This window comes from Cherax quadricarinatus, chromosome 17, assembly GCF_038502225.1.
Source record: "Cherax quadricarinatus isolate ZL_2023a chromosome 17, ASM3850222v1, whole genome shotgun sequence".
Lineage (NCBI taxonomy): Eukaryota > Metazoa > Arthropoda > Malacostraca > Decapoda > Parastacidae > Cherax > Cherax quadricarinatus.
In genome coordinates, this window is record NC_091308.1 from 756097 (window position 1) to 779143 (window position 23047).

Genomic DNA, 23047 nt, shown 5'->3' on the forward strand with positions numbered 1-23047 from the left:
ACTACTACTACTACCACCACTAGTATTGCATCTCACTCTAAGCCTATATATACCCTCTGTGTCCATGTACTGTTTGTACCAGCTTGACAAAGCTCTTGGAGAACGAAATGTTGCCACAATAAAATGTCACATTAGTTGCACTTGTGTCCTTTTACTATACATCCCTTGAAACTGGGAAACTACCTGAGGTATGTAAGATGGCAAATGTAGTCCCCATTTTTAAGAAAGGAGACAGAAACGAGGCACTAAACTACAGACCAGTGTCACTGATGTGTATAGTATGCAAAGTCATGGAAAAGATTATCAGGAGGAGAGTGGTGGAGCACCTGGAACGGAACCAGATTATAAATGACAACGAGCACGGATTCATGGAAGGCAAATCCTGTGTCACAAACCTTCTGGAGTTGTATGACAAAGTAACGGAAGTAAGACACAAGAGAGAGGGGTGGGTTGATTGCATTTTCTTGAGCTTCAAGAAGGCCTTCGACACAGTTCCTCACAAGAGATTAGTGCAGAAGCTAGAGGATCAGGCACATATAATGGATCAGAGAATACCTGACAGGGAGGCAACAACGAGTCATGGTACGTGATGAGGTATCACAGTGGGCACCTGTGACGAGAGGGTCCCACAGGAGTCAATCCTAGGATCAGTGTTATTTTTGGTATATGTGTCCCTGTTTGCAGATGATGTGAAGTTAATAAGGAGAATTAAATCAGATGAGGATCAGGCAGGACTACAAAGATACCTGGACAGGTTGGGTGCGTGGTCCAGCAACTGGCTCCTCAAATTTAACCCCGCTAAATGCAAAGTCATGAAGATCGGGGAAGGGCAAAGAAGACTGCAGATGGAGTATAGGCTAGGTGGCCAAAGACTGCAAACCTCGCTCAAGGAGTGAGTATAACACTGAGAAGGTCTCCGGAAGCACACATCAACCAGATAACTGCTGCAGCATATGGCGCCTGGCAAACCTGAGAGTAGCATTCTGATACCTTAGTAAGGAATCGTTCAAGATACTATACACTGTGTATGTCAGGCCCATTCTGGAGTATGCAGCACCTGTTTGGAACCCAAACCTGGTCAAGCATGTCAAGAAATTAGAGAAAGTGCAAAGGTTTGCAACAAGGCTAGTTCCGGAGCTAAGGGAATGTCCTATGAAGAAAGGTTAAGGGAGATTGGCCTGATGACACTGAAGGACAGGAAGGTTAGGGGAGACATGATAATGACATACAAAATACTGCATGGAATAGATAAGGTGGATAGAGACAGGATGTTCCAGAGAGGGGACACAGAAAGAAGGGGTCACAGTTGGAAGTTGAAGACTCAAATGAATCAGAGGGATGTTAGGAAGTATTTCTTCAGTCATAGAGTTGTCAGGAAGTGGAATAGTCTAGTATGTGATGTAGTGGAGGCAGGCACCATACATAGCTTTAAGATGAGGTATAATAAAGCTCATGGAGCAGGGAGAGAGAGGACCTAGTAGTGATCAATGAAAAGATGGGGCTTGGAGCTGAGTATCGACCCCTGCAACCACAATTAGGTAAATTCAATTAGGTGAGTACAGTATAGAATCTATATAATTCTGTATTTTCCATGTGGTTGTTTAAATATTTACAGTTCGTGAAGTTTTACCTAAAAGTTTGATTGAATTTCCTTTAGTACGGTGGTACCTCGGAATACGAACTTAATTTGTTCCAGACGGCTGTTCAAATGCTGATCCGTTCAAGTATCAAACAAATTTGTTCCCCCAAGGAATATTGTAAATTAGATTAATCTGTTTCAGACCCCCAAAAATACACTTACATCATTGTTGAAGTTTGTATTCCAAGGTACCACTGTATTGTAACCTCACAAGAATGAAATAATTTTTATTAGACTGCAATTAAATACTGCTTTCCAAAGGTGTATTAATAATTTTATTGATTTAAATGACATTAAATATCTCAAGCACTCATGAACTTATTACATGAGCTCAGATACCTCAATGTGCCCAAGCACTGCTGATATCTGTAAAAATTTAAGAGAGAAATCATTGCTTATAATTGTGTTTAAATTGGCACTCATCCTCATCCCTAAGCTTCCGTAACGGATGAGATTCCATCCCCCCCTCCTGAGGAAGGTAAGACTACCACTCAACAGGTAGCTTCTTAATCCCATTTCATCTTTGGTTTTGTGAGGTGTATTGTTAGCATGTTATCTATGAGTGGAGCTTTTTGTGTTACTCCTGTGGGCCTTTAATAGTCTGGAGGCTATGTCTCTGACATGCTATTATTGCTTGTTTTTTTTTTTTTTTTTTTGGTAGTTTTGTTTGTTATAGTAAGTGTTTTGAATGTATTGGAGAAGTGCATTATGCTGTAGTATTCTGTGATAAATTATAATGTTATAACTCATCATAACATAGTGGCCCAGAACTTTTGGGAAAAATTTGTTTTCAAAGCAGCAGTTGTTTCAAGCTTTCAGTATTTTACCAATTCCAGAAGAAATACAGTGCATTAAGTGTCACATTCTTGACAACACAGTATAACATGTTGGCCATATGATCAGTTTTGATAATAGTGCATTCTGGATTTAATATGTATTTATATTATGTGCTATTATAGTAAATATATCCCTTGTTTTTCTTAGCTTAGCAACCAAATTATAAAATAATACTTTCCTGACTAATCAATAATTTAGATTAAAAAATAATTGATTACCTATCTATAGTTATAGGAACAAAGCTATGCTCGTGGTTTTCTGTCTTCAGTGTTTAGTTTGTTACCTAGTTTTTTTTAAATATTTTTCTTCAAAAAGTCTTTTGAGAAGGGAAAAATAACGACACTCCATAGGGAAATGGAAAAGAATCTTTTCTCCATAAGCCATGCATGTCGTAGGAGGTGACCAAAATGCCAGGAACAAGGAGTTAGTAACCCTTTCTTTTGTATAAATTACTAAATGTAAAGAAGAAAAACTTTGGTTTCTTCTTGTTTTGGGTCATCCCTACCATGGTGGGAGACAGCTGATGTGTTAAAAAAAATGACAGAACAGGTGTAGTGATCTTGTGAAACAGACTATTACAGAACATATTACTACAACAGAACAAACTATGTGAAACAGTAACTTAACATGACATAGAAGTATCAGAGTAAACTTTTTATATTATGGTACTATATTTTCTGGAAAAAAATATGAATTTTGAATGCAATTTACTGTTCAGTATAAGATATATGAATGGCAGCTTAAAGTGTCAAACATTTTGCATTGTTTCTGTAGGTTGTATTGAATTTAATGCTGTACTCCATTATAGATATTAACCCTTTCAGGGTCCCCAGGCCCTCTCCCAGTCTTGTTCTCAGGGTCGCCCAAATTTCAAAAAAAAAAAAAAAATGTTTTTTCTTATGAAAAGATAGAGAATCTTTTCCCGATCATAATGACACCAAAAGTATGAAATTTGATGGAAAACTTATGGAATTATGCTCTTGTGAAGTTAGCAGTCTCGACGACTTTGCCCACTTTGAGCCCTATTTTCGGCCAATTCCAGTGTACTAGTTGACAAAAATCATAACTGTTTCGCTAGAACTCCATTTTTTCTATCAAGTTTCTATTGATTTCAACTATCCAATACAGTGGTCAGAATTTAGCAATTCTGCCAATTTCACACAAATTTCAAAAGATGCTAATTTCCAAATAGGGTCCAGAATAAACAAGAAAGACATTTCCTCTGTTCATTAGTCACGTCCCCACGCCCCTCTTACATTCTTTTGCTTTCCACTTTGAATTTTTATTCTCACAAAAAATATAAGATTTACTGTTATGCAGACTACTGCATTAGTGTAGAAATGGTATAAATAATATCGGCGCACTTGTGAAAGAATATTAGACTCACCAGTTGACGTGTATTGGATGCTTAGCATGATTTGTTTACTTTTGAACTTTGGTAAAAATCGAACATTTCTGCTACTTTGAGCTCAATTTCAAGGTACTTTTCATTGTAAAACCAGTCAAAATCATCTCAATTTCTGTAATATGTTTTCCATTCTATAAAATGAGACCAAAAAAACTAGAATACAACAATAAATACCATACGAAAATACAGTGCAAAGTCGCTGTTTTAACCCTTAAACAGTCCAAACGTATATATACGTTCACGTGCGTAGCGCCCCAAACGTATATATACGTTTTCTTTGTCATTCGTTCAACACTGCCATGATAAGCCTGAGTCACCTAGACATGAGAGAATGGGTGTGCGCGCTCACTGTGCACCATATTAAAATAATTGGGGATGCCTGCGTACCATATGCTCTTTTTTCCTATTAAAAAAAAAAATTTTCTCTCAAAAAATTTGGGGCGCTACACGAGTGAACATATATATACATTTGGACCGTTTAGGGGTTAATTCAAAAACACGGTCAAAGTTTTTTTTCTCATTACGCACTGTGTGCTGCAGGATTTTTATTATACTGCGCACACTGACCACATAGACCCATTCTTTCATATGTAGGCCTACCAGCTTTCTCACACTAGATTTGAGGGCACTAGAGCTTAGGCGTACTAGTACGTCAAAAACCCTGGTGCGTAAGCCGTACTAGTATGTCCAAAACCTTGAAAGGGTTAAGAGTACACTAATTTGAAGACTAAACTACTTAATCAAGAATTTAAGAAGAATTTATTTTTGAATTATTACTTGACTGTACCATCATGGATTGGCTCTTATTAGGAAAGTACATTACTGTACAAGCCTTTGTTTTTTCTTTTAAATTTGGCATTATGTATAAGAAATTTGTAATTTCTTTATCATTTTATTTGTAGTTAACATATTTTCTGTTTAAATTGCAGTAATTATTGTAAAATCTGGATTGTATATGGTGGGAGCAAAAAAGACTCCCAAGATAATTTTGCCACTGTTGATAGACAAAAAGCCAATACCAAAGTGCCACATCATACTGCTTTTTCAGCTGGAATGCTGCAAAGGTCATGTGACATGTGCAGTGTTACTGGTTATATGTTTTTCATAATAGCATTGTTGATCAAAAAGAGTATGCTGATACTGAGTAACTTGTTTTTCAAATAATTATATGGAAAAACATAAGTGAGTGTTATGTAGCTAGAAGTCACTTATTTTAATGAATTAATTTGTTTTTCAGTACTGTGCCTGATAATTTAATCAGTTTTATCTCTTACTATACAGATTTAAGAAATTCTAAATATTGACAATAAATTTGATGGTTTGCATGCTCTGCTTATCATATCATGTTTGGGACTAGAAATTAAGCAGACTTATAACCTCCATAAGTCCAATTGTGAAAAGTCCAGGACCACTTGTATTGTAGATGAATATTTTACTAGTACAGTGGAACCTCGGTCTTCGTGATTAATCCGTTCAAAAAAGTTTGACAAAAACCGAATGTATGAAAGCTGAAGCAATATTTCCCATAAGAAATAATGTAAATCCAATTAATCCATTCCAGACACCCAAAAATATTAACAGTAAAACACATTTTATAGAGAATATAGTTTTATATACAGAAAACAATGAGAAATAAATATAAATGACTATTAAAATGGATAAATGAATTTTTAACATCACTTTTGCCTTTATTGAAGACTCTTGTTGGTGTATGGAAGATGGTGAGGAGGGGAGAGGGAGGAGGAGAGGTTATTGTTTGGAAAGGGAACCCCTGTCCATAAGTAATTCAGGTATCAAGGCCCTATCTGGGTTTACTTCCCTTCTTTGTCTTTTACTGCCACTAGGACCAGCTTGAGAGTCACTGGACCCTTGTCGCACAAAAAAATCTGTCCAGAGAGGTCTGTTTCTGGTGTCTCTTTAAGATTTGAAAAAAATGGGACAAGGCATTGTCATTGAACATGTTGCAGACATGGCTTGCAACAGCTTTGTTAGAGTGATTTTTCTCCACAAAAGTTTGCAGCTCACTCTACTTTGCACACGTCCTTAATCACTTTGGAAGGCACATTCTCCCCTCTCTCTTCCTTCTCCTTTGAAGCAATTTCCTCAGTTGCGGTCTGTTGCTGTTCCAGTTGAAGGTCTTGCAGCTCTTCAGTGGTTAACTCTTCCCTGTGGTCGTCCACCATCTCTTGCACATCCTGGCCACTCACATCCAACCCCATGGACTTCCCCAAAGACAATAGATTCCACAGCAGGCATAGGGGCATCAGGATCAGCCTCAAACCCTTCAAAATCCTTCTTGAGGACACATTATGGCCTCAATTTTCTCTAAGCAGAGTTCATTGTCCTGAAGTCACTCCCTGCCAACCCTTACCTATAAGGCTTATGCACTTGAGGATATTGAATTGATTCCTCCAGAACTCTCTTAGGGTTAATTCAGTGTCCAAGGTCACTTCAAAGCACCTTTGAAACAGTGCTTTGGTGCAGAGTTTTTTGAAGTTTGAAATGACCTGCTGGTCCATGGGCTGGATGAGAGGATTGGTATTAACCCTTTCAGGGTCCAGAAGCCAAATTTCAAAGTGCGCACCAGGGTCCAAGAATTTTCAAAAAATAATTTTGTTATTTTTTCTTATGAAATGCTAGAGAATCTTTTTCTGAAGGTAATAAAACAAAAAGTACAAAATTTGATGGAAAATTGAAGAAATTATGCTCTCGCGAATTTTGGTGTGTCGACGATATTTACGTATTGGGGATTTTGCTGACTTTGACTCCCATTTTAGGCCAATTACATTATTCCAGTTGACCAAATTCTTAGCTATTTCACTAGTATTACTTTTATTCTATCGATTGAGCACAAGAAATTGCCAACTCAACTGTTTCAACTACAAAATAAAGTGATTGGAAATTAGTAATTTGTCCAGTTTAATGCAAAGTTCAGAATATTCTAATTTCAAAATAAGGTCCAGAATAAACAATGCAGACATTCCTGGCACTAAACTAACAATTACTCTGTTCATTAGTTTCATTTTCAGGCTTTACAAATGAATTCCATTTTGATTTTTTATTTACATAATGAATTTTTATTCAAACCAAAAAATAGATTTACTGTTATGCAATATTGTAATAACTGTGTAAATAATATTACCACATTTGTGAATGTTTATTAGACCCACCACCTGGTGTGTATTAGACGTGTGAGGTCATTTGTTTACTCTTGAACATCGGCAAAAATTTAACATTTCTGCTTCTTTGAGCTCAGTTTCAAGCTTTTTCCATTACTAAAACCAATCAAAATATTCTCTATTTCTGTAATATATCTTTCATTCTATCAAATGAGACCAAGAAATCGCAAATACAACTATAAAAAACATACGAAAAAACACTGCAAAGTCGCTGTTTTAATAAAAAATTACGGTCTCAGTTTTTTTTTTCTCATTACGTGCTGTGCTGCAGGATTTGTTTTATGTAGTGCACACATACCACATAGATGTATTCTCTCATACCTAGGCCCAAAATTACCACTCACAGCTTATCAGAGTGAGCTGAGTTCATGGCATAGATCTACGGTTTGGACTCTCAACGTATAGCCGTAGATCTATGGCACGGACCTTGAAAGGGTTAAGGGGCAAAAACTTCACTTTGATGAAACTAAACTCCTCCAACAGTTGGTCTTCCTAGTCTGGAGGATGAGCAGGAGCATTGTCCAGTACCAGGAGGCACTTGAGCGGCAATTGATTTTCCAGGAGGTATTCACACTCGGGCCAAACAGTTTACTCTTGATGACATTGTTTTTCTTGAACACTCTGGGATTTTCAGAGTGATACACGAGTAAAGGCTTCACTTTGAAATCCCCACTAGCGTTAGCACAGAACAACAGAGTTACCCTATCCTTCATAGGCTTGTGTCCAGGCAGTGCCTTTTCCTCCTGCATGATGTAGGTCCTCTGGCATTTTCTTCCAAAGGAGGCCTGTTCTATCACAATTGAAGACTTGTTGGGAGAGGAATCCTTCAGCCTTTACATACTCCTTGAATTCATCAACGAATTCTTTGGCCCCATGTTTGTCTGAACTTGCAGCCTTGCCATACCCTATCACACTGTGTATGCCAGTTTGCTTCTTGAATTTGTCGAACCAGCCTCTTCTGGCCTTAAATTCACTAACAGCAGCACTCGTTCCAGGCATTTTTTTTTTTTGCGAAATCCACATGCAACAACCTTGCCTTTTTGTAAATTATTGCCTCCAAAACACTATCTTCCGCTAACCGTGTTTCGTTGGTCCACACCAACAACAACTTCTCAACATCTTTGATTTTTTGTGATCTCTGTTTCATTAGCACATTTACCCCTTTTGCAACATCAACTTCCTTGATTTCTTTTTTCTTCGCCAGGACGGAACTGATCATTAATGTGGACTTCTTGTACATCCTGGTGTGATTGGTCACACGTATGCCACTTCCGTACTTTGCTACGAGTTCTTTCTTGAATTCTTTCATGTTTCTTGCCTTCTTTATCTAAGGGCTGGCACTCGGAACTTTCTTTGGCCCCTTGGTGGCTTAGTTAGCAGTCATACTCAATAAACAAGCACAAAAAACAATGGATTATTATGAAATGTCTCGGGTGAACACTTTGGGTGATGCTCACTCAACGAGAAACAAAGGCAGGCTAAGTCGTGAACACGGGCAGGCAGACGAGTTTTGGTATGGATTATTTTCAACTGTACGAAAACTGAGTGGATGTATGAAAACTGGGACAAAATTTCGACGAGAAAAGTTGTCGAAAACCAAATTGTATGAAAACTAGGGTATACGAAAACCGAAGTTTGACTGTATTGTAGTGTACACAAATTATAATAATTTCAAGTTAAGATGAAGATTTGAGAAAGATAGAGGAGGGGAGGAGGGGGTGAGAGATCCAGTTAATGACGTTCATTTGACATGCATATTACAAGAGAGATAATGAAGTGGTATAATATGTAGTGTGTAATATGTGTATGGGCAGATTGCAGAAAATATACTTGCAATTGGCTTATGAGCTATTGAGAGAAAAAGATGTTCAGAGGTAAAGATAAAATCTTAATTTGAAAAAAAAAAAAATAAAAAAGGTCACCAAAGCAAGAACTTCATAAGGTCATTAGGGATGGAATGCTTTAAGAAGCAGCTATATGTTTTGATGGTAGAATATAATATGTATATTATGTTGTACTGGTGTTATGGAAACCAAAAGCAACTACCTACATATGTTTGTTCTGCATAATGTACACCAGTGATGCTGTAACATTGATACTGTACATGATAACTACATTGAAGAGCTCTAATGAAGGGAAATTTGTCAGCACAAAGTTGGTGTAATTTTTTACTATCCTCAGAAAAATGAAGCAGATCTTTTATAAGTTGATCTACATTTAGTGCTATTAAATGTTATGTTTGTGTGATAATATTCTGTCACTGAAAAATAATCAACCAGAAATTCCAGGCAGTTTAATTTTCATATTTTTTTATTTCTGATTCACTTCTGATAAGTATGTATTATTTTGTTTAGTGTGGGATATATTATTATCAATTAAGTAATGTTCATTTTAAATATCAGTCTGGTAGGTTATAATGCTTTTATAAATTTTATTATTGATTTATGTTACCTTCAAGCATTTCAATCTCTTCAATTATGATATTAAGATTTTGCTATTATTTTCCTATATAATTTCATTGACATGTATTTTTCATTACTGCTGGTACGACTTTCCTCTCTGCTTACGTTGTTATTTTCTGTAAAATCATTTTCTTTGGTTTTCATTATTTCAGCTTCTCTCCGCCAACGTCGTAAATCAGGAGATGATATTCTAGCCGCTGCATCTAGTGCCACAAGCAACGTTGCGAGTGGCCGTCGTAAGGAAGGCGGCCCACAAGGTTTCTTTGACTCCTTCAGGCCACGGTCAAAGTCAGATGCCAGAGCTATATGTAATTAGCCAATTATTGCATTTAAGTGAATTGCTTAAATTTTATGAATCCAATTTATGGAAATCTGATTCTGTATGATCATTTAACTAACCTGCCAGTAAGCGCTAAGGCTGTATGATCTGCATCTTTCACTGCTTAATATTTTCTAATATTTTTCTGCATTACTAACCACTGTATATTGCATATAATTTTTAAAGCAAACCACATTTGATTATTTACTATATATTTTCTGTATACTGTAGTTGTCATCAAATGTTACTGCATCACATCTCAAAGATTGGACAAAGGAGAAATTACTAATTAATACTGAAAATTGTAACTTAATTAAATTCTTATGGGTCTGTGAGTGTTTGGTATAATACAGTACTTCATTATACAGTGTATGAGGGGTTTGGTATAGCATATATACTGAAGTACTATTATTATCTAGAATGTTAAGTATGAAAGTTACATAGTTGAGGGTTGTATAAATATCAGTGTCTCACTTATTCATGTGTAGCTTTTCCATTTCTCAGTTTTTGTCCTGTAGGTTTTATGACCATCAAAAATTGAGACAACTCTTAGCTTGGGTGGTGTATACTAGGGTTTCTTACTTAAACCCCCCCATTAGTGTAAAGGAAAAAAAACCTTGAATTGTCAGAAGCTGTGAAATCATTACCATATAATTACAATGTAATATCCAATTACATTGTAATATCCAATTACATTGTAATATCCAATTACATTGTAATATCCAATTACAATGTAATATCCAATTACATTGTAATATCCAATTACAATGTAATATCCAATGTAATTGGATATTACATTGGAGGGAGGGAGTATGCAAGAAGTGAATGTTTTCAGGAGTTGACTTGTCAGCGGATTGGATTATGAAGGATGAAGTTCACCATAGAATTGATGAAGGAAAAAAAGGTGAATGGTGTGTTGAGGTATCTGTGGAGACAAAGAACGCTATCCATGGAGGCAAAGAAGAGAATGTACATTTTACTTGGCTAGTTTCACACAAATTTCAAAAGATGCCAGTTTCAAAATAGGGTCCAGAATAAATAATGCAGACATTCTTGGCACTAAAATAACATTTTCTCTGTTCATTAGTCACATCTCCAGGCCCCTCTTATATTATGCTTGCTTTCCATTTTGAATTTTTATTCACACAAAAAATATGAAGATTTACTGTTATGCAGACTACTGCATTATTGTAATAATTGTATAAATAATGTCAACACATTCATAACTGCTTATTAGACTGGCCAGTTGGACACGTATTGGACGGTGACGTCATTAGTTTACTCTTGAACATCAGCAAAAATTGAACAGTTCTGCTACTTTGAGCTTAATTTTAACCCTTAAACTGTCCAAACAGATCTACGTTCACATGCGTAGTGCTCCAAAAGCAGATTACGTTTTTTTACATATTTTCAAATATAACAAAAAAAAGTTCATTTTTCTTTATTCTGGAATAAATCTTGCTGAACTTTCTGTTAAGAGGTCAGGTAACTGGGGTAAATTACCCCAAATGGGGTAAAAGTGAAAATCTTTGGGGTAATAAAGGCTCAATAAGCACAAATTGCACAAAAAAAAAAATTTACATTTTAATATTTTAATTTTGCATTTCATTTTTAAAGTTGCTTTATTCCATATAGTACACTTTTCAGCTTTTATAACTGTATTCTAAATACAAATGGATTCACTGAACTATTTTGAATTTGAATTCTCCTTGTGTTTTCTGGATTCTGTTGACTTTCAAGTCTAGTGGGGAATTTCGCTGTATTCAAATTTGTTTTGGGATAATACCCAAAAAAATGTTCACCGACCTCCGCTCTAAATTATTAATGTGTATGAACAGATGTGGGTTTAGTGCAGAGGCTGCATACTCGATGAGAGGCCTCATAGATGTTGCATATATTGTCGTGAATGATTCAATACTGAGATTCGTTAAAGTTAAAAATTCTTTGGTTAGAAATTCACACATTTACCTTAAAAGCTACTCAGCTGATAACTTCTGGAGAAATGTTCAGTACTGTGTTTACTCCTGGGATGCTCTGAGTCAGTATAACATTTATAGGGATGCTTACCATAACCTTGCACTTCCTGGAGGGTTGAACTCCAATAGCCACTTGTATGACAAGCTTTGTACTTTGTGTAGGTCAAACTGAAGCTTTTTTCTTGTCTTCTCCAGGGTTTTATTTTTTCATTAGCTGTACATAATTCACTAATGGCTAGGGAGAGTTCTTTCATTTTGTCAGGTATATTGTTTATGAATCTCAAGTACAGTAGCATTTCAGTACAGAGCCTTGTGGAAAACCACACATCCCACTGTCTAATAGCAGGAACAATAGTGGTCCAGTAAGGAACCTTGCAGAGTACCACATGTCTCACTGTCTAGTAGCAGGAGCAAGAGTGGTCCAGTAAGGAGCCTTGTGGAACAACACTGTAGCGGTTCAGTACAGAATCTTATTGAACTACTGTTGTGGAATAATAGTGATCCAATAAGGAACCTTGCAGAGCACCACGTGTCCCATTGTCTATTAGCAGGAACAATAGGGGTCCAGTACAAAACTTTGTGGAACACCACACGTCCCACTGTCTAGTAACAGGAACAATAGTGGTCCAGTAAGGAACCTAGCAGAACAAAACATGAAAAATGTTTTTCAATGCTTTAATTGTCTCCATAAAAATCACTTCACTTATCACAACTACCAGCACTTCACTTGTCACAAGTACCAACACTTCACTTATCAAAACTACCAACACTTCACTTATCACAACTATCAGCACATCATTTATCACCACTACCAGCACATCATTTATCACTACTATTACTTCAGTTATCACAACTATCAGCACATCATTTATCACTACTACCAGCACATCATTTATCACTACTACCAGCACATCATTTATCACTACTACCAGCACATCATTTATCACTACTACCAGCACATCATTTATCACTACTACCAGCACATCATTTATCACTACTACCAGCACATCATTTATCACTACTACCAGCACATCATTTATCACTACTACCAGTACATCATTTGTCATCACTACTAGTACTTCAGTTATCACCTCTTCTTGTATGTAATCAGTATTGATAATGTCTTTTCCAAGCCACCCAAGAGGTAGACATCGAGGCTCGTTTTTTTTATAGTGGTGTCCCCAGTAGGCCTAGTCCACTCTTCTCTCAACTGATGTTCACCTACTCAACACCTGTAAGCTTGAAGGAAGGCCTTTGCTTCTTCCTCAAGCTGAAACAAAACCTTTTCATTTTCTTTCTTCCTTTCCTGAAGTTCACGCTCTTCAAAATTCTTCAGGAACTCGGCAACTTCTGCTCTTTTCTTCTTCTCGTAGGCCCAAGCTTTCTTCTGCTGATTCTTGCGTTGGGAGTCAGTCTTACGAAGAGCAAAATTCACCAATGAGTACTGAGCATCGTAGGCATCAAAAATCTCCTCATACTCTGCCATCTTTCGTTCTTCCTTCTCTTTCTCAGCTTTACGCTGGGCCCAAGCACGAGCCTTTTCCCGGGAGCGGTAGGCTGCCAAGTCTCGAGCCTTGGCCACCATCAAGGCACCAGGTTTCACAACACCTCGAGAATACATTCTTTAGATGTCTGTCTTGAGACTTTTATTACTAAAGGTTTGTAAGAAGTAGAAGGCAAGTTCTTCTGGATATCCAAAATGTGGACTGATTTACCAAGATTTAGTTATATTATTAAATATAGTTAGGCTAGAATAGTAGAACAGTGGTATATGTTGTGTGTGATATCCCCAGGAATATTTAATATATTTGTAGATGAATGGATATAAATATCTATAACTATATATTTAAGTTATATATAAATTATATAGTTATGTTACATAGTATATATATATATAATGTATATATAATATATATATATAATGTATATATAATATATATATATATATATATATATATATATATATATATATATATATAGCTTTGTAACATAACTATATAATTTATATATAATATATATATATATACCTTTGTAACATAACTATATAATTTATATATAACTTAAATATATATAGTAATAGATATTTATATCCATTCATCTACAAATATATTAAATATTCCTGGGGATATCACACACAACATATACCACTGTTCTACTATTCTAGCCTAACTATATTTAATAATTTAACTAAATCTTGGTAAATCAGTCCACATTTTGGATATCCAGAAGAACTTGCCTTCTACTTCTTGCAAACCTTTAGTAATAAAAGTCTCAAGACAGACATCTGAAGAATGTATTCTCGAGGTGTTGTGAAACCTAGTGCCTTGATGGTGGCCAAGGCTCGAGACTTGGCAGCCTACCGCTCCCGGGAAAAGGCTCGTGCTTGGGCCCAGCGTAAAGCTGAGAAAGAGAAGGAAGAACGAAAGATGGCAGAGTATGAGGAGATTTTTGATGCCTACGATGCTCAGTACTCATTGGTGAATTTTGCTCTTCGTAAGACTGACTCCCAACGCAAGAATCAGCAGAAGAAAGCTTGGGCCTACGAGAAGAAGAAAAGAGCAGAAGTTGCCGAGTTCCTGAAGAATTTTGAAGAGCGTGAACTTCAGGAAAGGAAGAAAGAAAATGATAAGATCTTGTTTCAGCTTGAGGAAGAAGCAAAAGCCTTCCTTCAAGCTTACAGGTGTTGAGAAGGTAAGCATCAGCTGAGAGAACAGTGGACTAGGCCTACTGGGGACACCACTATAAAAAAAGCGAGCCTCGATGTCTACCTCTTGGGTGGCTTGGAAAAGACATCAATACTGATTACATACAAGAGGTGATAACTGAAGTACCTGTAGTGATGATAAATGATGTACTGGTAGTGGTGATAAATGATGTACTCATAGTGGTGATACCAGAAGTACTGGTAGCAATAAATGTGCTGGTAGTGGTGATAACTGAAGTACTGGTAGTGATAAATGATGTGCTGGTAGTGATGATAAATGATGTTCTGGTAGTGGTGATGTGCTGGTAATGGTGATAAATGATGTACTGGTAGTGGTGATAATGTGCTGGTAATGGTGATAAATGATGTGTAGGTAGTTGTGATAAATGATGTGGTGGTACTGGTGATAACTGATGTACTGGTAGTGGTGATAACTGTAGTCCTGGTAGTCATGATAACTGTAGTCCTGGTAATGGTGATAACTGTAGTCCTGGTAGTGGTGATAACTGTAGTCCTGGTAGTGGTGATAACTGTAGTCCTGGTAATGGTGATAACTGTAGTACTGGTAGTGGTGATAATTTTGGTAATAGTAGTGGTGATAATTATGGTAGTGAGTAGTGGTGATAATTTTGGTCATGTCAGTAGTGGTGGTGGTGATGATAGTGGCAGTAGTGGTGATAAGGTAGTGTCAGTAGTGGTGATAAGGTAGTCAGTAATCATGATAGTGTCAGTAGTGGTGATAATCATGATAGTGTCAGTAGTGGTGATAATTATGATAGTGGCAGTATTGGTGATAAGGTAGTGTCAGTAATGGTGGTAATCATAAGTAAGTTTATTCAGTTATTCACAAATACAGTTACATAGATTATCATGCATAGCAGCATATGTGTAGAGAACCTAGGATAACCCAAAAAAAGTCAGAGTGACTTATTTCCATTGTGGTCATGATAGTGTCAGTAGTGGTGATAATTATGATTGTGTCAGTAGTGGTGATAATTATGATTGTGTCAGTAGTGGTGATAATTATGATGGTGTCAGTAGTGGTGATAATTACGATGGTGTCAGTAGTGGTGATAATTATGATTGTGTCAGTAGTGGTGATAATTATGATTGTGTCAGTAGTGATGATAATCATGATAGTGTCAGTAGTGATGATAATTATGATTTTGTCAGTAGTGATGATAAATGAAAAACGAAATTTAGAATTATATATTTTTGAGTCTTATTATGCAGGTCTTTTTATTTTTTTTATTTTAAGCTTCTTTTTGAAAATCATAATTTTTTCAGTTTACATGTATTATTTTTTTATTTGTGTTTTTGTATTTTTCTTGTTTTTATTTTATAAACTATTTTTTTATTTGATTAAAAAGTTGACTGACTTAATGAATCGTGGTTGATACTTTGGTTTAGACTTAATGCATGGTGCCGGCAGTAATCAGTCTGGCTTGACTGACTTACTAAATCACTTGACTGACTTACTGAATCACTTGACTTACTGAATCACTTGACTGACTTACTGAATCACTTAACTGACTTACTGAATCACTTAACTGACTTATTGCATCACTTGACTGACTTTCTGAGTGACTTGACTGACTTACTGAATCACTTGACTGACTTACTGAATCACTTGACTGACTTACTGAATCACTTGAGACTGAACCACTTGACTGACTTAATCCCTTGACTGACTTAATGACTTGACAGACTTACTGAATCACTTGACTGACTTACTGAATCACTCAACTGACTTAATCACTTGACTGACTTACTGAATCACTTGACTTACTGAATGACTTGACTGACTTACTGAATGACTTGACTGACTTATTGCATCACTTGACTGACTTACTGAGTGACTTGACTGACTTACTGAATCACTTGACTGACTTACTGAATCACTTGACTGACTTACTGAATCACTTGACTGACTTACTGAATAATTTGACTGACTTACTGAATCATTTAACTGACTTACTGAATCACTTGGCTAAATCACTGGACTGACTTACTGAATGACTTGACTGACTTACTGAATCACTTGAGACTTACTGAACCACTTGACTGACTTAATCCCTTGACTGATTTAATTAATGACTTGACAGACTTAATGAATCACTTGACTGACTTACTGAATCACTTGACTGACTTACTGAATCACTTGACTGACTTACTGAATCACTTGACTGACTTATTGCATCACTTGACTGACTTACTGAGTGACTTGACTGATTGAATCACTTGACTGACTTACTGAACGGACTGACTTACTGAACAGACTGACTTACTGAATCACTTGACTGACTTACTGAATGGACTGACTTACTGAATCACTTGACTGACTTACTGAATGACCTAAGACTTACTGAATCACTTGACTGACTTACTGAACAGACTGACTTACTGAATCACTTGACTGACTTACTGAATGGACTGACTTACTGAATCACTTTACTGACTTACTGAATGACTTGACTGACTTACTGAACAACTTGACTGACTTACTGAATGACTTGACTGACTTACTGAATGACTTGACTGACTTACTGAATCACTTGAGACTTACTAAACTATTTGACTGATTTACTGAATCACTTGACTGACTTACTGAATCACTTGACTGACTTACTGAGTGACTTAAGACTTACTGAATGACTTGACTGACTTACTGAATGACTTGACTGACTTACTAGATGACTTGAGATGTACTGAATCACTTGACTGACTTACTGAATTACTTGACTGACTGAATCCCTTGACTTACTAAATGATTGACTTACTGAATTACTTGAGACTTACTGAATCACTTGACTGAATTAATGAATCACTTGACTGAATTAATGAATCACTTGACTGACTTACTGAATCATTTACTGACTGAATGACTTGAACGACTTACTGAATCACTTGACTGACTTACTGAATCACTTGACTAACTTACTGAACGACTTGACTGACTTACTGAATCACTTGATTGACTTACTGAATGACTTGAGACTTACTGAATCACTTGACTGACTTACTGAATCACTTGACTGATGTGCTGAATCACTTGACTGATGTGCTGAATCACTTGACTTAATGAATGACTTGACTGACTTACTGAATCACTTGATTGAATGACTTAAAGTTAGGCACTCCAGTACAACCATCAACTTCAGTACTAGAACCTATACTATCCACCTCAGCCCAGTAGGGCCACAGCATAACTCTCCACTCTATTCACAATCATCCACAAACACCAGCACCCACAATTTATGGTAAGAAATACTATTATTTCTGTTACATTTGTAGTCTTAAGCAGTAAGATGTGAAGGCCTAAAAAAAAGCTGTTTGGCTTTTTTGGGGCTCTCAGGAACGTAACCGTATTTTTCCTACAAGTTCTTCAGTGCATCTAACACGGTTTTACCTAACACGGTTTTCAGGAATGTAACTACCGTGTTAAATGACAGTCTACTGTATCCCAGGATATTACATTGAGCCTAAATACGTATATAACATCTTCTTCTTTCAACGTACCAGCCGTATCCCACCGAGGTGGGGTGGCCCAAAATGAAAAACGAAAGTTTCTCCTTTCAAATTTAGTAATATATACAGGAGAAGGGGTTACTAGCCCCTTGCTCCCGTCATTTTAGTCGTCTCTTACGACATGCATGGCTTAAGGAGGAAGAATTCTGTTCCACTTCCCCATAATAATAATAATTAACCTAGGATAACCCATTGTAGTTTTGAGAAGTATTACACCTTGAAACAATTGCAATGTCATAAGTATTCCTTGTACTTAATGCTAGAAGACCAAGGTAGTAAAAAAAATGGAACAAAAACAAATATTTCACCAAACTGTAAATGTTAATGTTGCAGTTTTATAATTGTAGTGTAAGCCTGCCTCTGGCAAGACAGTGATGGAGTGAATGATGATGGGAAATGGCTGATATGTTAATAATAAATATAAATATATAAATTATTATATATATGCATATATTTTTTTTTAGCAAGTTGGCCATCTCCCGCTAAGGCAGGGTGACCCAAAAAGAAAGAAAATCCCCAAAAAGAAAATACTTTCATCATCATTCAGCTCTTTCACCTCACTCACACATAATCACTGTTTTTGCAGCAGTGCTCAGAATACAACAGTTTAGAAGCATATACAGTGGTCCCTCGTTTATCGTCATTAATCCATTCCTGGAAGTGCAACGATTATCGAAATAGACGATTTTCAAATTAATTTTCCCCATAAGAAATAATGTAAATACAATTAATCTGTTCATGAAACCCAGAAGTATTAAAACAAAAATTTTTTTACATGAAACATAGATGTAGTACATAAACAGTACAGTGAAACATGATGAATGAAACATTAACAGCATAACGCTTATCTTTATTGGCGATTCTTCTTAGTGTATGGAAGACTGGAGGAGGAGAGAGATTGGATTAGTTACTGTTTGGAAGGGAAATCCCCTTCCATCAACACCTCAGGTACCAAGTCCTTTTCTGGGGTTACTTCTCTTCTCTGTTTCTTAATGTCACTAGGACCAGCTTGAGAGTCACTGTACACCTGTGGCACTAAATACTCAACCAGAGAGCTCTGTTTCTGGCGTCTCTTTAAAACTTCCCTAAAATGGGCCAAGACACTGTCACTGTACAAGTTGCCAATATGGCTTGCAACATCCTTCTCAGGGTGATGTTTCTCCATAAATCTTTCCATCCTACCCCACATTTCAAAAATCTCCTTAATTTCTGAAGAAGGCACCTTTCATCTCTCTTCCTCCTCCTCTGCAGCAAGATTTTGACCTGTGATCTGTTGCTGTTCCTGCTGAAGCTCTTACAGCTCCTCAGTGGTTAGCTCTTCGTTGTGGTCCTCCACCAACTCATCCTCCAAACTCACATCCAACCCCATGGAACTCCCCAATGCCACAATAGAGTTCACAACTGACATAGGCTCATCAGGGTCAGCCACAAACCCTTCAAAATCCCTCTTGTGGACACAATCTGGCCACAATTTTCTCCAAGCAGAGTTCAAAGTCCTGGTAGTCACTCCCTCCCAAGCCTTTCCTATAAGGCTTATGCAATGGAGGATACTGATGTGTTCTTTCCAAAAATCTCTTAGGGCCAAGTGAGTGTCTGAGGTCACATTAAAGCACCTTTGAAACATTGCTTTGGTTTAGAGTTTTTTTTAAAGTTTGAAATGACCTGTTGGTCCATGGGCTGTAGGGGAGGAGTGGTATTCAGGGGCAAGAACTTTACTGTGATGAACCCAAACTCCTGCAGAATTAGGTCATACTAGTTTGGAGGATGATCAGTTCCAATTTCTTTTCCAGGAGGTAATTCTTCACACTAGAGCCAAACACTTCATTGAACCACTCAAGGAAAATTTCCCTCCTGACCCATACCTTATTATTAGATCTTCAAAACACAGACAATTTACTCTTCATAACATTGTTTTTCCTGAACACTCTGGGATTTTCAGAATGGTACACTAGTAACGGCTTCACTTTGAAATCCCCACTAGCATTAGCACAGAATATGAGCATCAGCCTGTCTTTCATAGGCTTGTGTCCTGGCAGTGCCTTTTCCTCCTTAGTAATGTAGGTCCTCTTTGGCATTTTCTTCCAAAAGAGGCCTGTTTCGTCACAATTGAACACTTGTTCAGGTTTCAGTCCTTCAGCCTCTATGTACTCCTTGAATTCACTTATGAATTTTGTAGCTGCAATTTTGTCCGAACTGGCAATCTCACCATGCCTTATCACACTGTGTATGCCACTATGGTTCTTAAATCTCTCAAACCAAGCTTTGCTGGCCTTAAATTCACAGATATCAGTACTTGTTGCAGGCAGTTTCTTTACCAGATCGTCATGCAACTGCCTAGCCTTTTCACAAATAATCGACGTCATAAGACTATCTCCTGCTAATTGTTTCTCGTTTGTCCACGCCAATAATAACTTCTCATTTTTGTCAGCATATTTACCCCCTTTGCAACAACAGCTTCCTTAGATTTCCTTTTTCTTGGCCACAATGGAAGATAGGGTTGTACGGGGTTTGTTATACATCCTGGCCAGTTCGGCCACATGTACGCTACTTTCATATTGTTCAATGATGTTGTTCTTAAATTCAGTCATATTTCTCACCTTTACCAAAAGCTTGGCACTAGGAGCTTTCTTTGGAGCCATGGTAGCTTATTTAGCACTTGCAAGCACTAAAATGAATGGAATACAGTGGACCCCCGATTTACTATCAGCTCCCAATGCGACCAATTATGTAAGTGTGTTTGTATGTATGTGTATGTGTTTGTATGTGTATGTTTGGGGGTCTGAACTGGACTAATCTAATTCACAATATTCCTTATGGGAACAAATTCAGTCAGTACTGGCACCTGAACATACTTCTGGAATGAAATAATATCGTAAACTGGGGGTCCACTGTATTATGAAATATTTCGTATCAACAAGTGAAGGGAACATCGCTCACTGGTAAACAATGGCACACTGGCTGGGAAGGGAGGCCGAGATGGCTCAGAGCCGTGAGTATGCGTCCAGGATGAACGACAATTAGCGAGTCAACCGACCATTTGCAAGCCAATGTTTGAACGAAAATAACGCGACGATTTCCGAAAGGGACGACTATCGAGCCCGACGATTATCGAGGGACCACTGTACATATAAAGATACATAACATATCCCTCCAAACTGCCAATATCCCAAACCCTTCCTTTAAAGTGCAGGCACTGTACTTCCCATTTCCAGGACTCAAGTCTGGCTATATAAAAATACAGTGGACCCCCGCATAACGATTACCTCCGAATGCGACCAATTATGTAAGTGTATTTATGTAAGTGCGTTTGTACGTGTATGTTTGGGGGTCTGAAATGGACTAATCTACTTCACAATATTCCTTATGGGAATAAATTCGGTCAGTACTGGCACCTGAACATACTTATGGAGTGAAAAAATATCGTTAACCGGGGGGTCCACTGTAACTGGTTTTTCTGAATCCCTTCACTAAATATTACCCTGATCACACTCAAACAGCTCGTCAGGTCCCAAATACCATTCATCTTCATTCACTGCTATCTAATACACTCATGCACGTTTGATGGAAGACCAAGCCCTCGCCCAGTAGATGGGGAGATGGAGGTATTGGGTAGATGGCGAGAATATTTTGAGGAACTTTTAAATGTCAACTCATTTGCAAGTCCCAAATGAGTGGATAGTTATCAGAGCTTATTTCTTGGGTAGCATTGAGGACTGGGTTGGGAAAATGTTTCGTTAGTGGGATGAATTGTAAAGGACCTGCCGAGCATGGGCCAACAGGCCTGCTGCAGTGATCCTCCTTTCTTATGTTCATCAACCACTATCACAACTGCTTCCACTCTACCACCACCATCTTTGTATTTTTCTACAAACTTTTTCATAAATTATGCGTTTCTCACATTCTTTACCAAAGGGCTGGCACTAGAAGCTTTCTTTGGTGGTAGTGATGGTGGTAGAAGGTAGTAGTGATGGTGGTAGAAGGTAGTAGTGATGGTGGTAGAAGGTAGTAGTGATGGTGGTAGAAGGTAGTAGTGATGGTGGTAGAAGGTAGTAGTGATGGTGGTAGAAGGTAGTAGTGATGGTGGTAGAAGGTAGTAGTGATGGTGGTAGAAGGTAGTAGTGATGGTGGTAGAAGGTAGTAGTGATGGTGGTAGAAGGTAGTAGCGATGGTGGTAGAAGGTAGTAGTGATGGTGGTAGAAGGTAGTAGTGATGGTGGTAGAAGGTAGTAGTGATGGTGGTGGAATGGAAATATAAACACATATGCAGTATAATGTGATCCTTTATTGACTACGTTTCGCCCACACAGTGGGCTTTTTCAAGTCACAAACAGAACTACCTGGGGTGGAAGGAACGCGAGTATTTATAGTCAGGTTCAGAGTGCTGAGGTCAGGTGGTGAATGCTGCATCAGATGCAGCATTCATTGACACACACTCAGTTCACGGAGTTCACTACCTTATCACAAGATAGGCACATGGCTTCTGCCGAAAAGAAGAGGTCACAATGCTCCATGAACACGACGGAGGACTCAGATTTGGAAATGTGGGGCGAAATTCTAGCGAAGAAGTTGCGAGAGGAAGAGGAAGATCCTGCTCACATTGTAGCAGATCTGACAGTCCCAACCATGGAGCCAGCGACAATAGAAACAGGTGCGGAAATAAACACCCCACCCCCCGAAAACCAAGAGGGATGGAACACTGTGGACAACAAGAAGAAGCGCCATCCGTCCAAGGAGCAGGCAAACCAGTTCAACCGACCTGGCAAATTCAAGGTGAAGTCTTACGGGGCCCACAGAACCCACTATGGGGTTGTTTCATACCTGGAATCACGACACAACCTGAAGATCAAGATATGGTTCAACTTGAGGGGAGAACCAATATTGACTCCTCTCAACAAGGAAATGTATACCACCTTGAAGAGAGTCATGGAGACAGATCGCTCATTCACCCTGGAGGAACTGGACTCTCGGCAGAAGATCACCAAGGGTGTAGTGATGC

General features: G+C 37.7%; 1 protein-coding gene across 7 annotated transcripts in view; it reads left to right on the forward strand.

Moving 5' to 3' along the window:
- The window catches only part of SNF4Agamma (SNF4/AMP-activated protein kinase gamma subunit), a 998728-nt gene that overhangs the window by 395927 nt on the left and 579754 nt on the right, over positions 1-23047 (forward strand). For 5 of the 7 annotated variants that reach the window (XM_070085706.1, XM_053773265.2, XM_053773260.2 and 2 more), the window contains exon 4: positions 9678-9833. The exons of 1 other annotated variant lie outside the window; for it this stretch is intronic. In XM_070085706.1, coding sequence (XP_069941807.1) covers positions 9678-9833 — 156 coding nt within the window. Of the gene's footprint in view, positions 1-2075; positions 2118-9677; positions 9834-23047 lie in introns of all 7 variants that reach the window. One more of the 7 variants, XM_053773263.2, reaches the window with a different exon arrangement.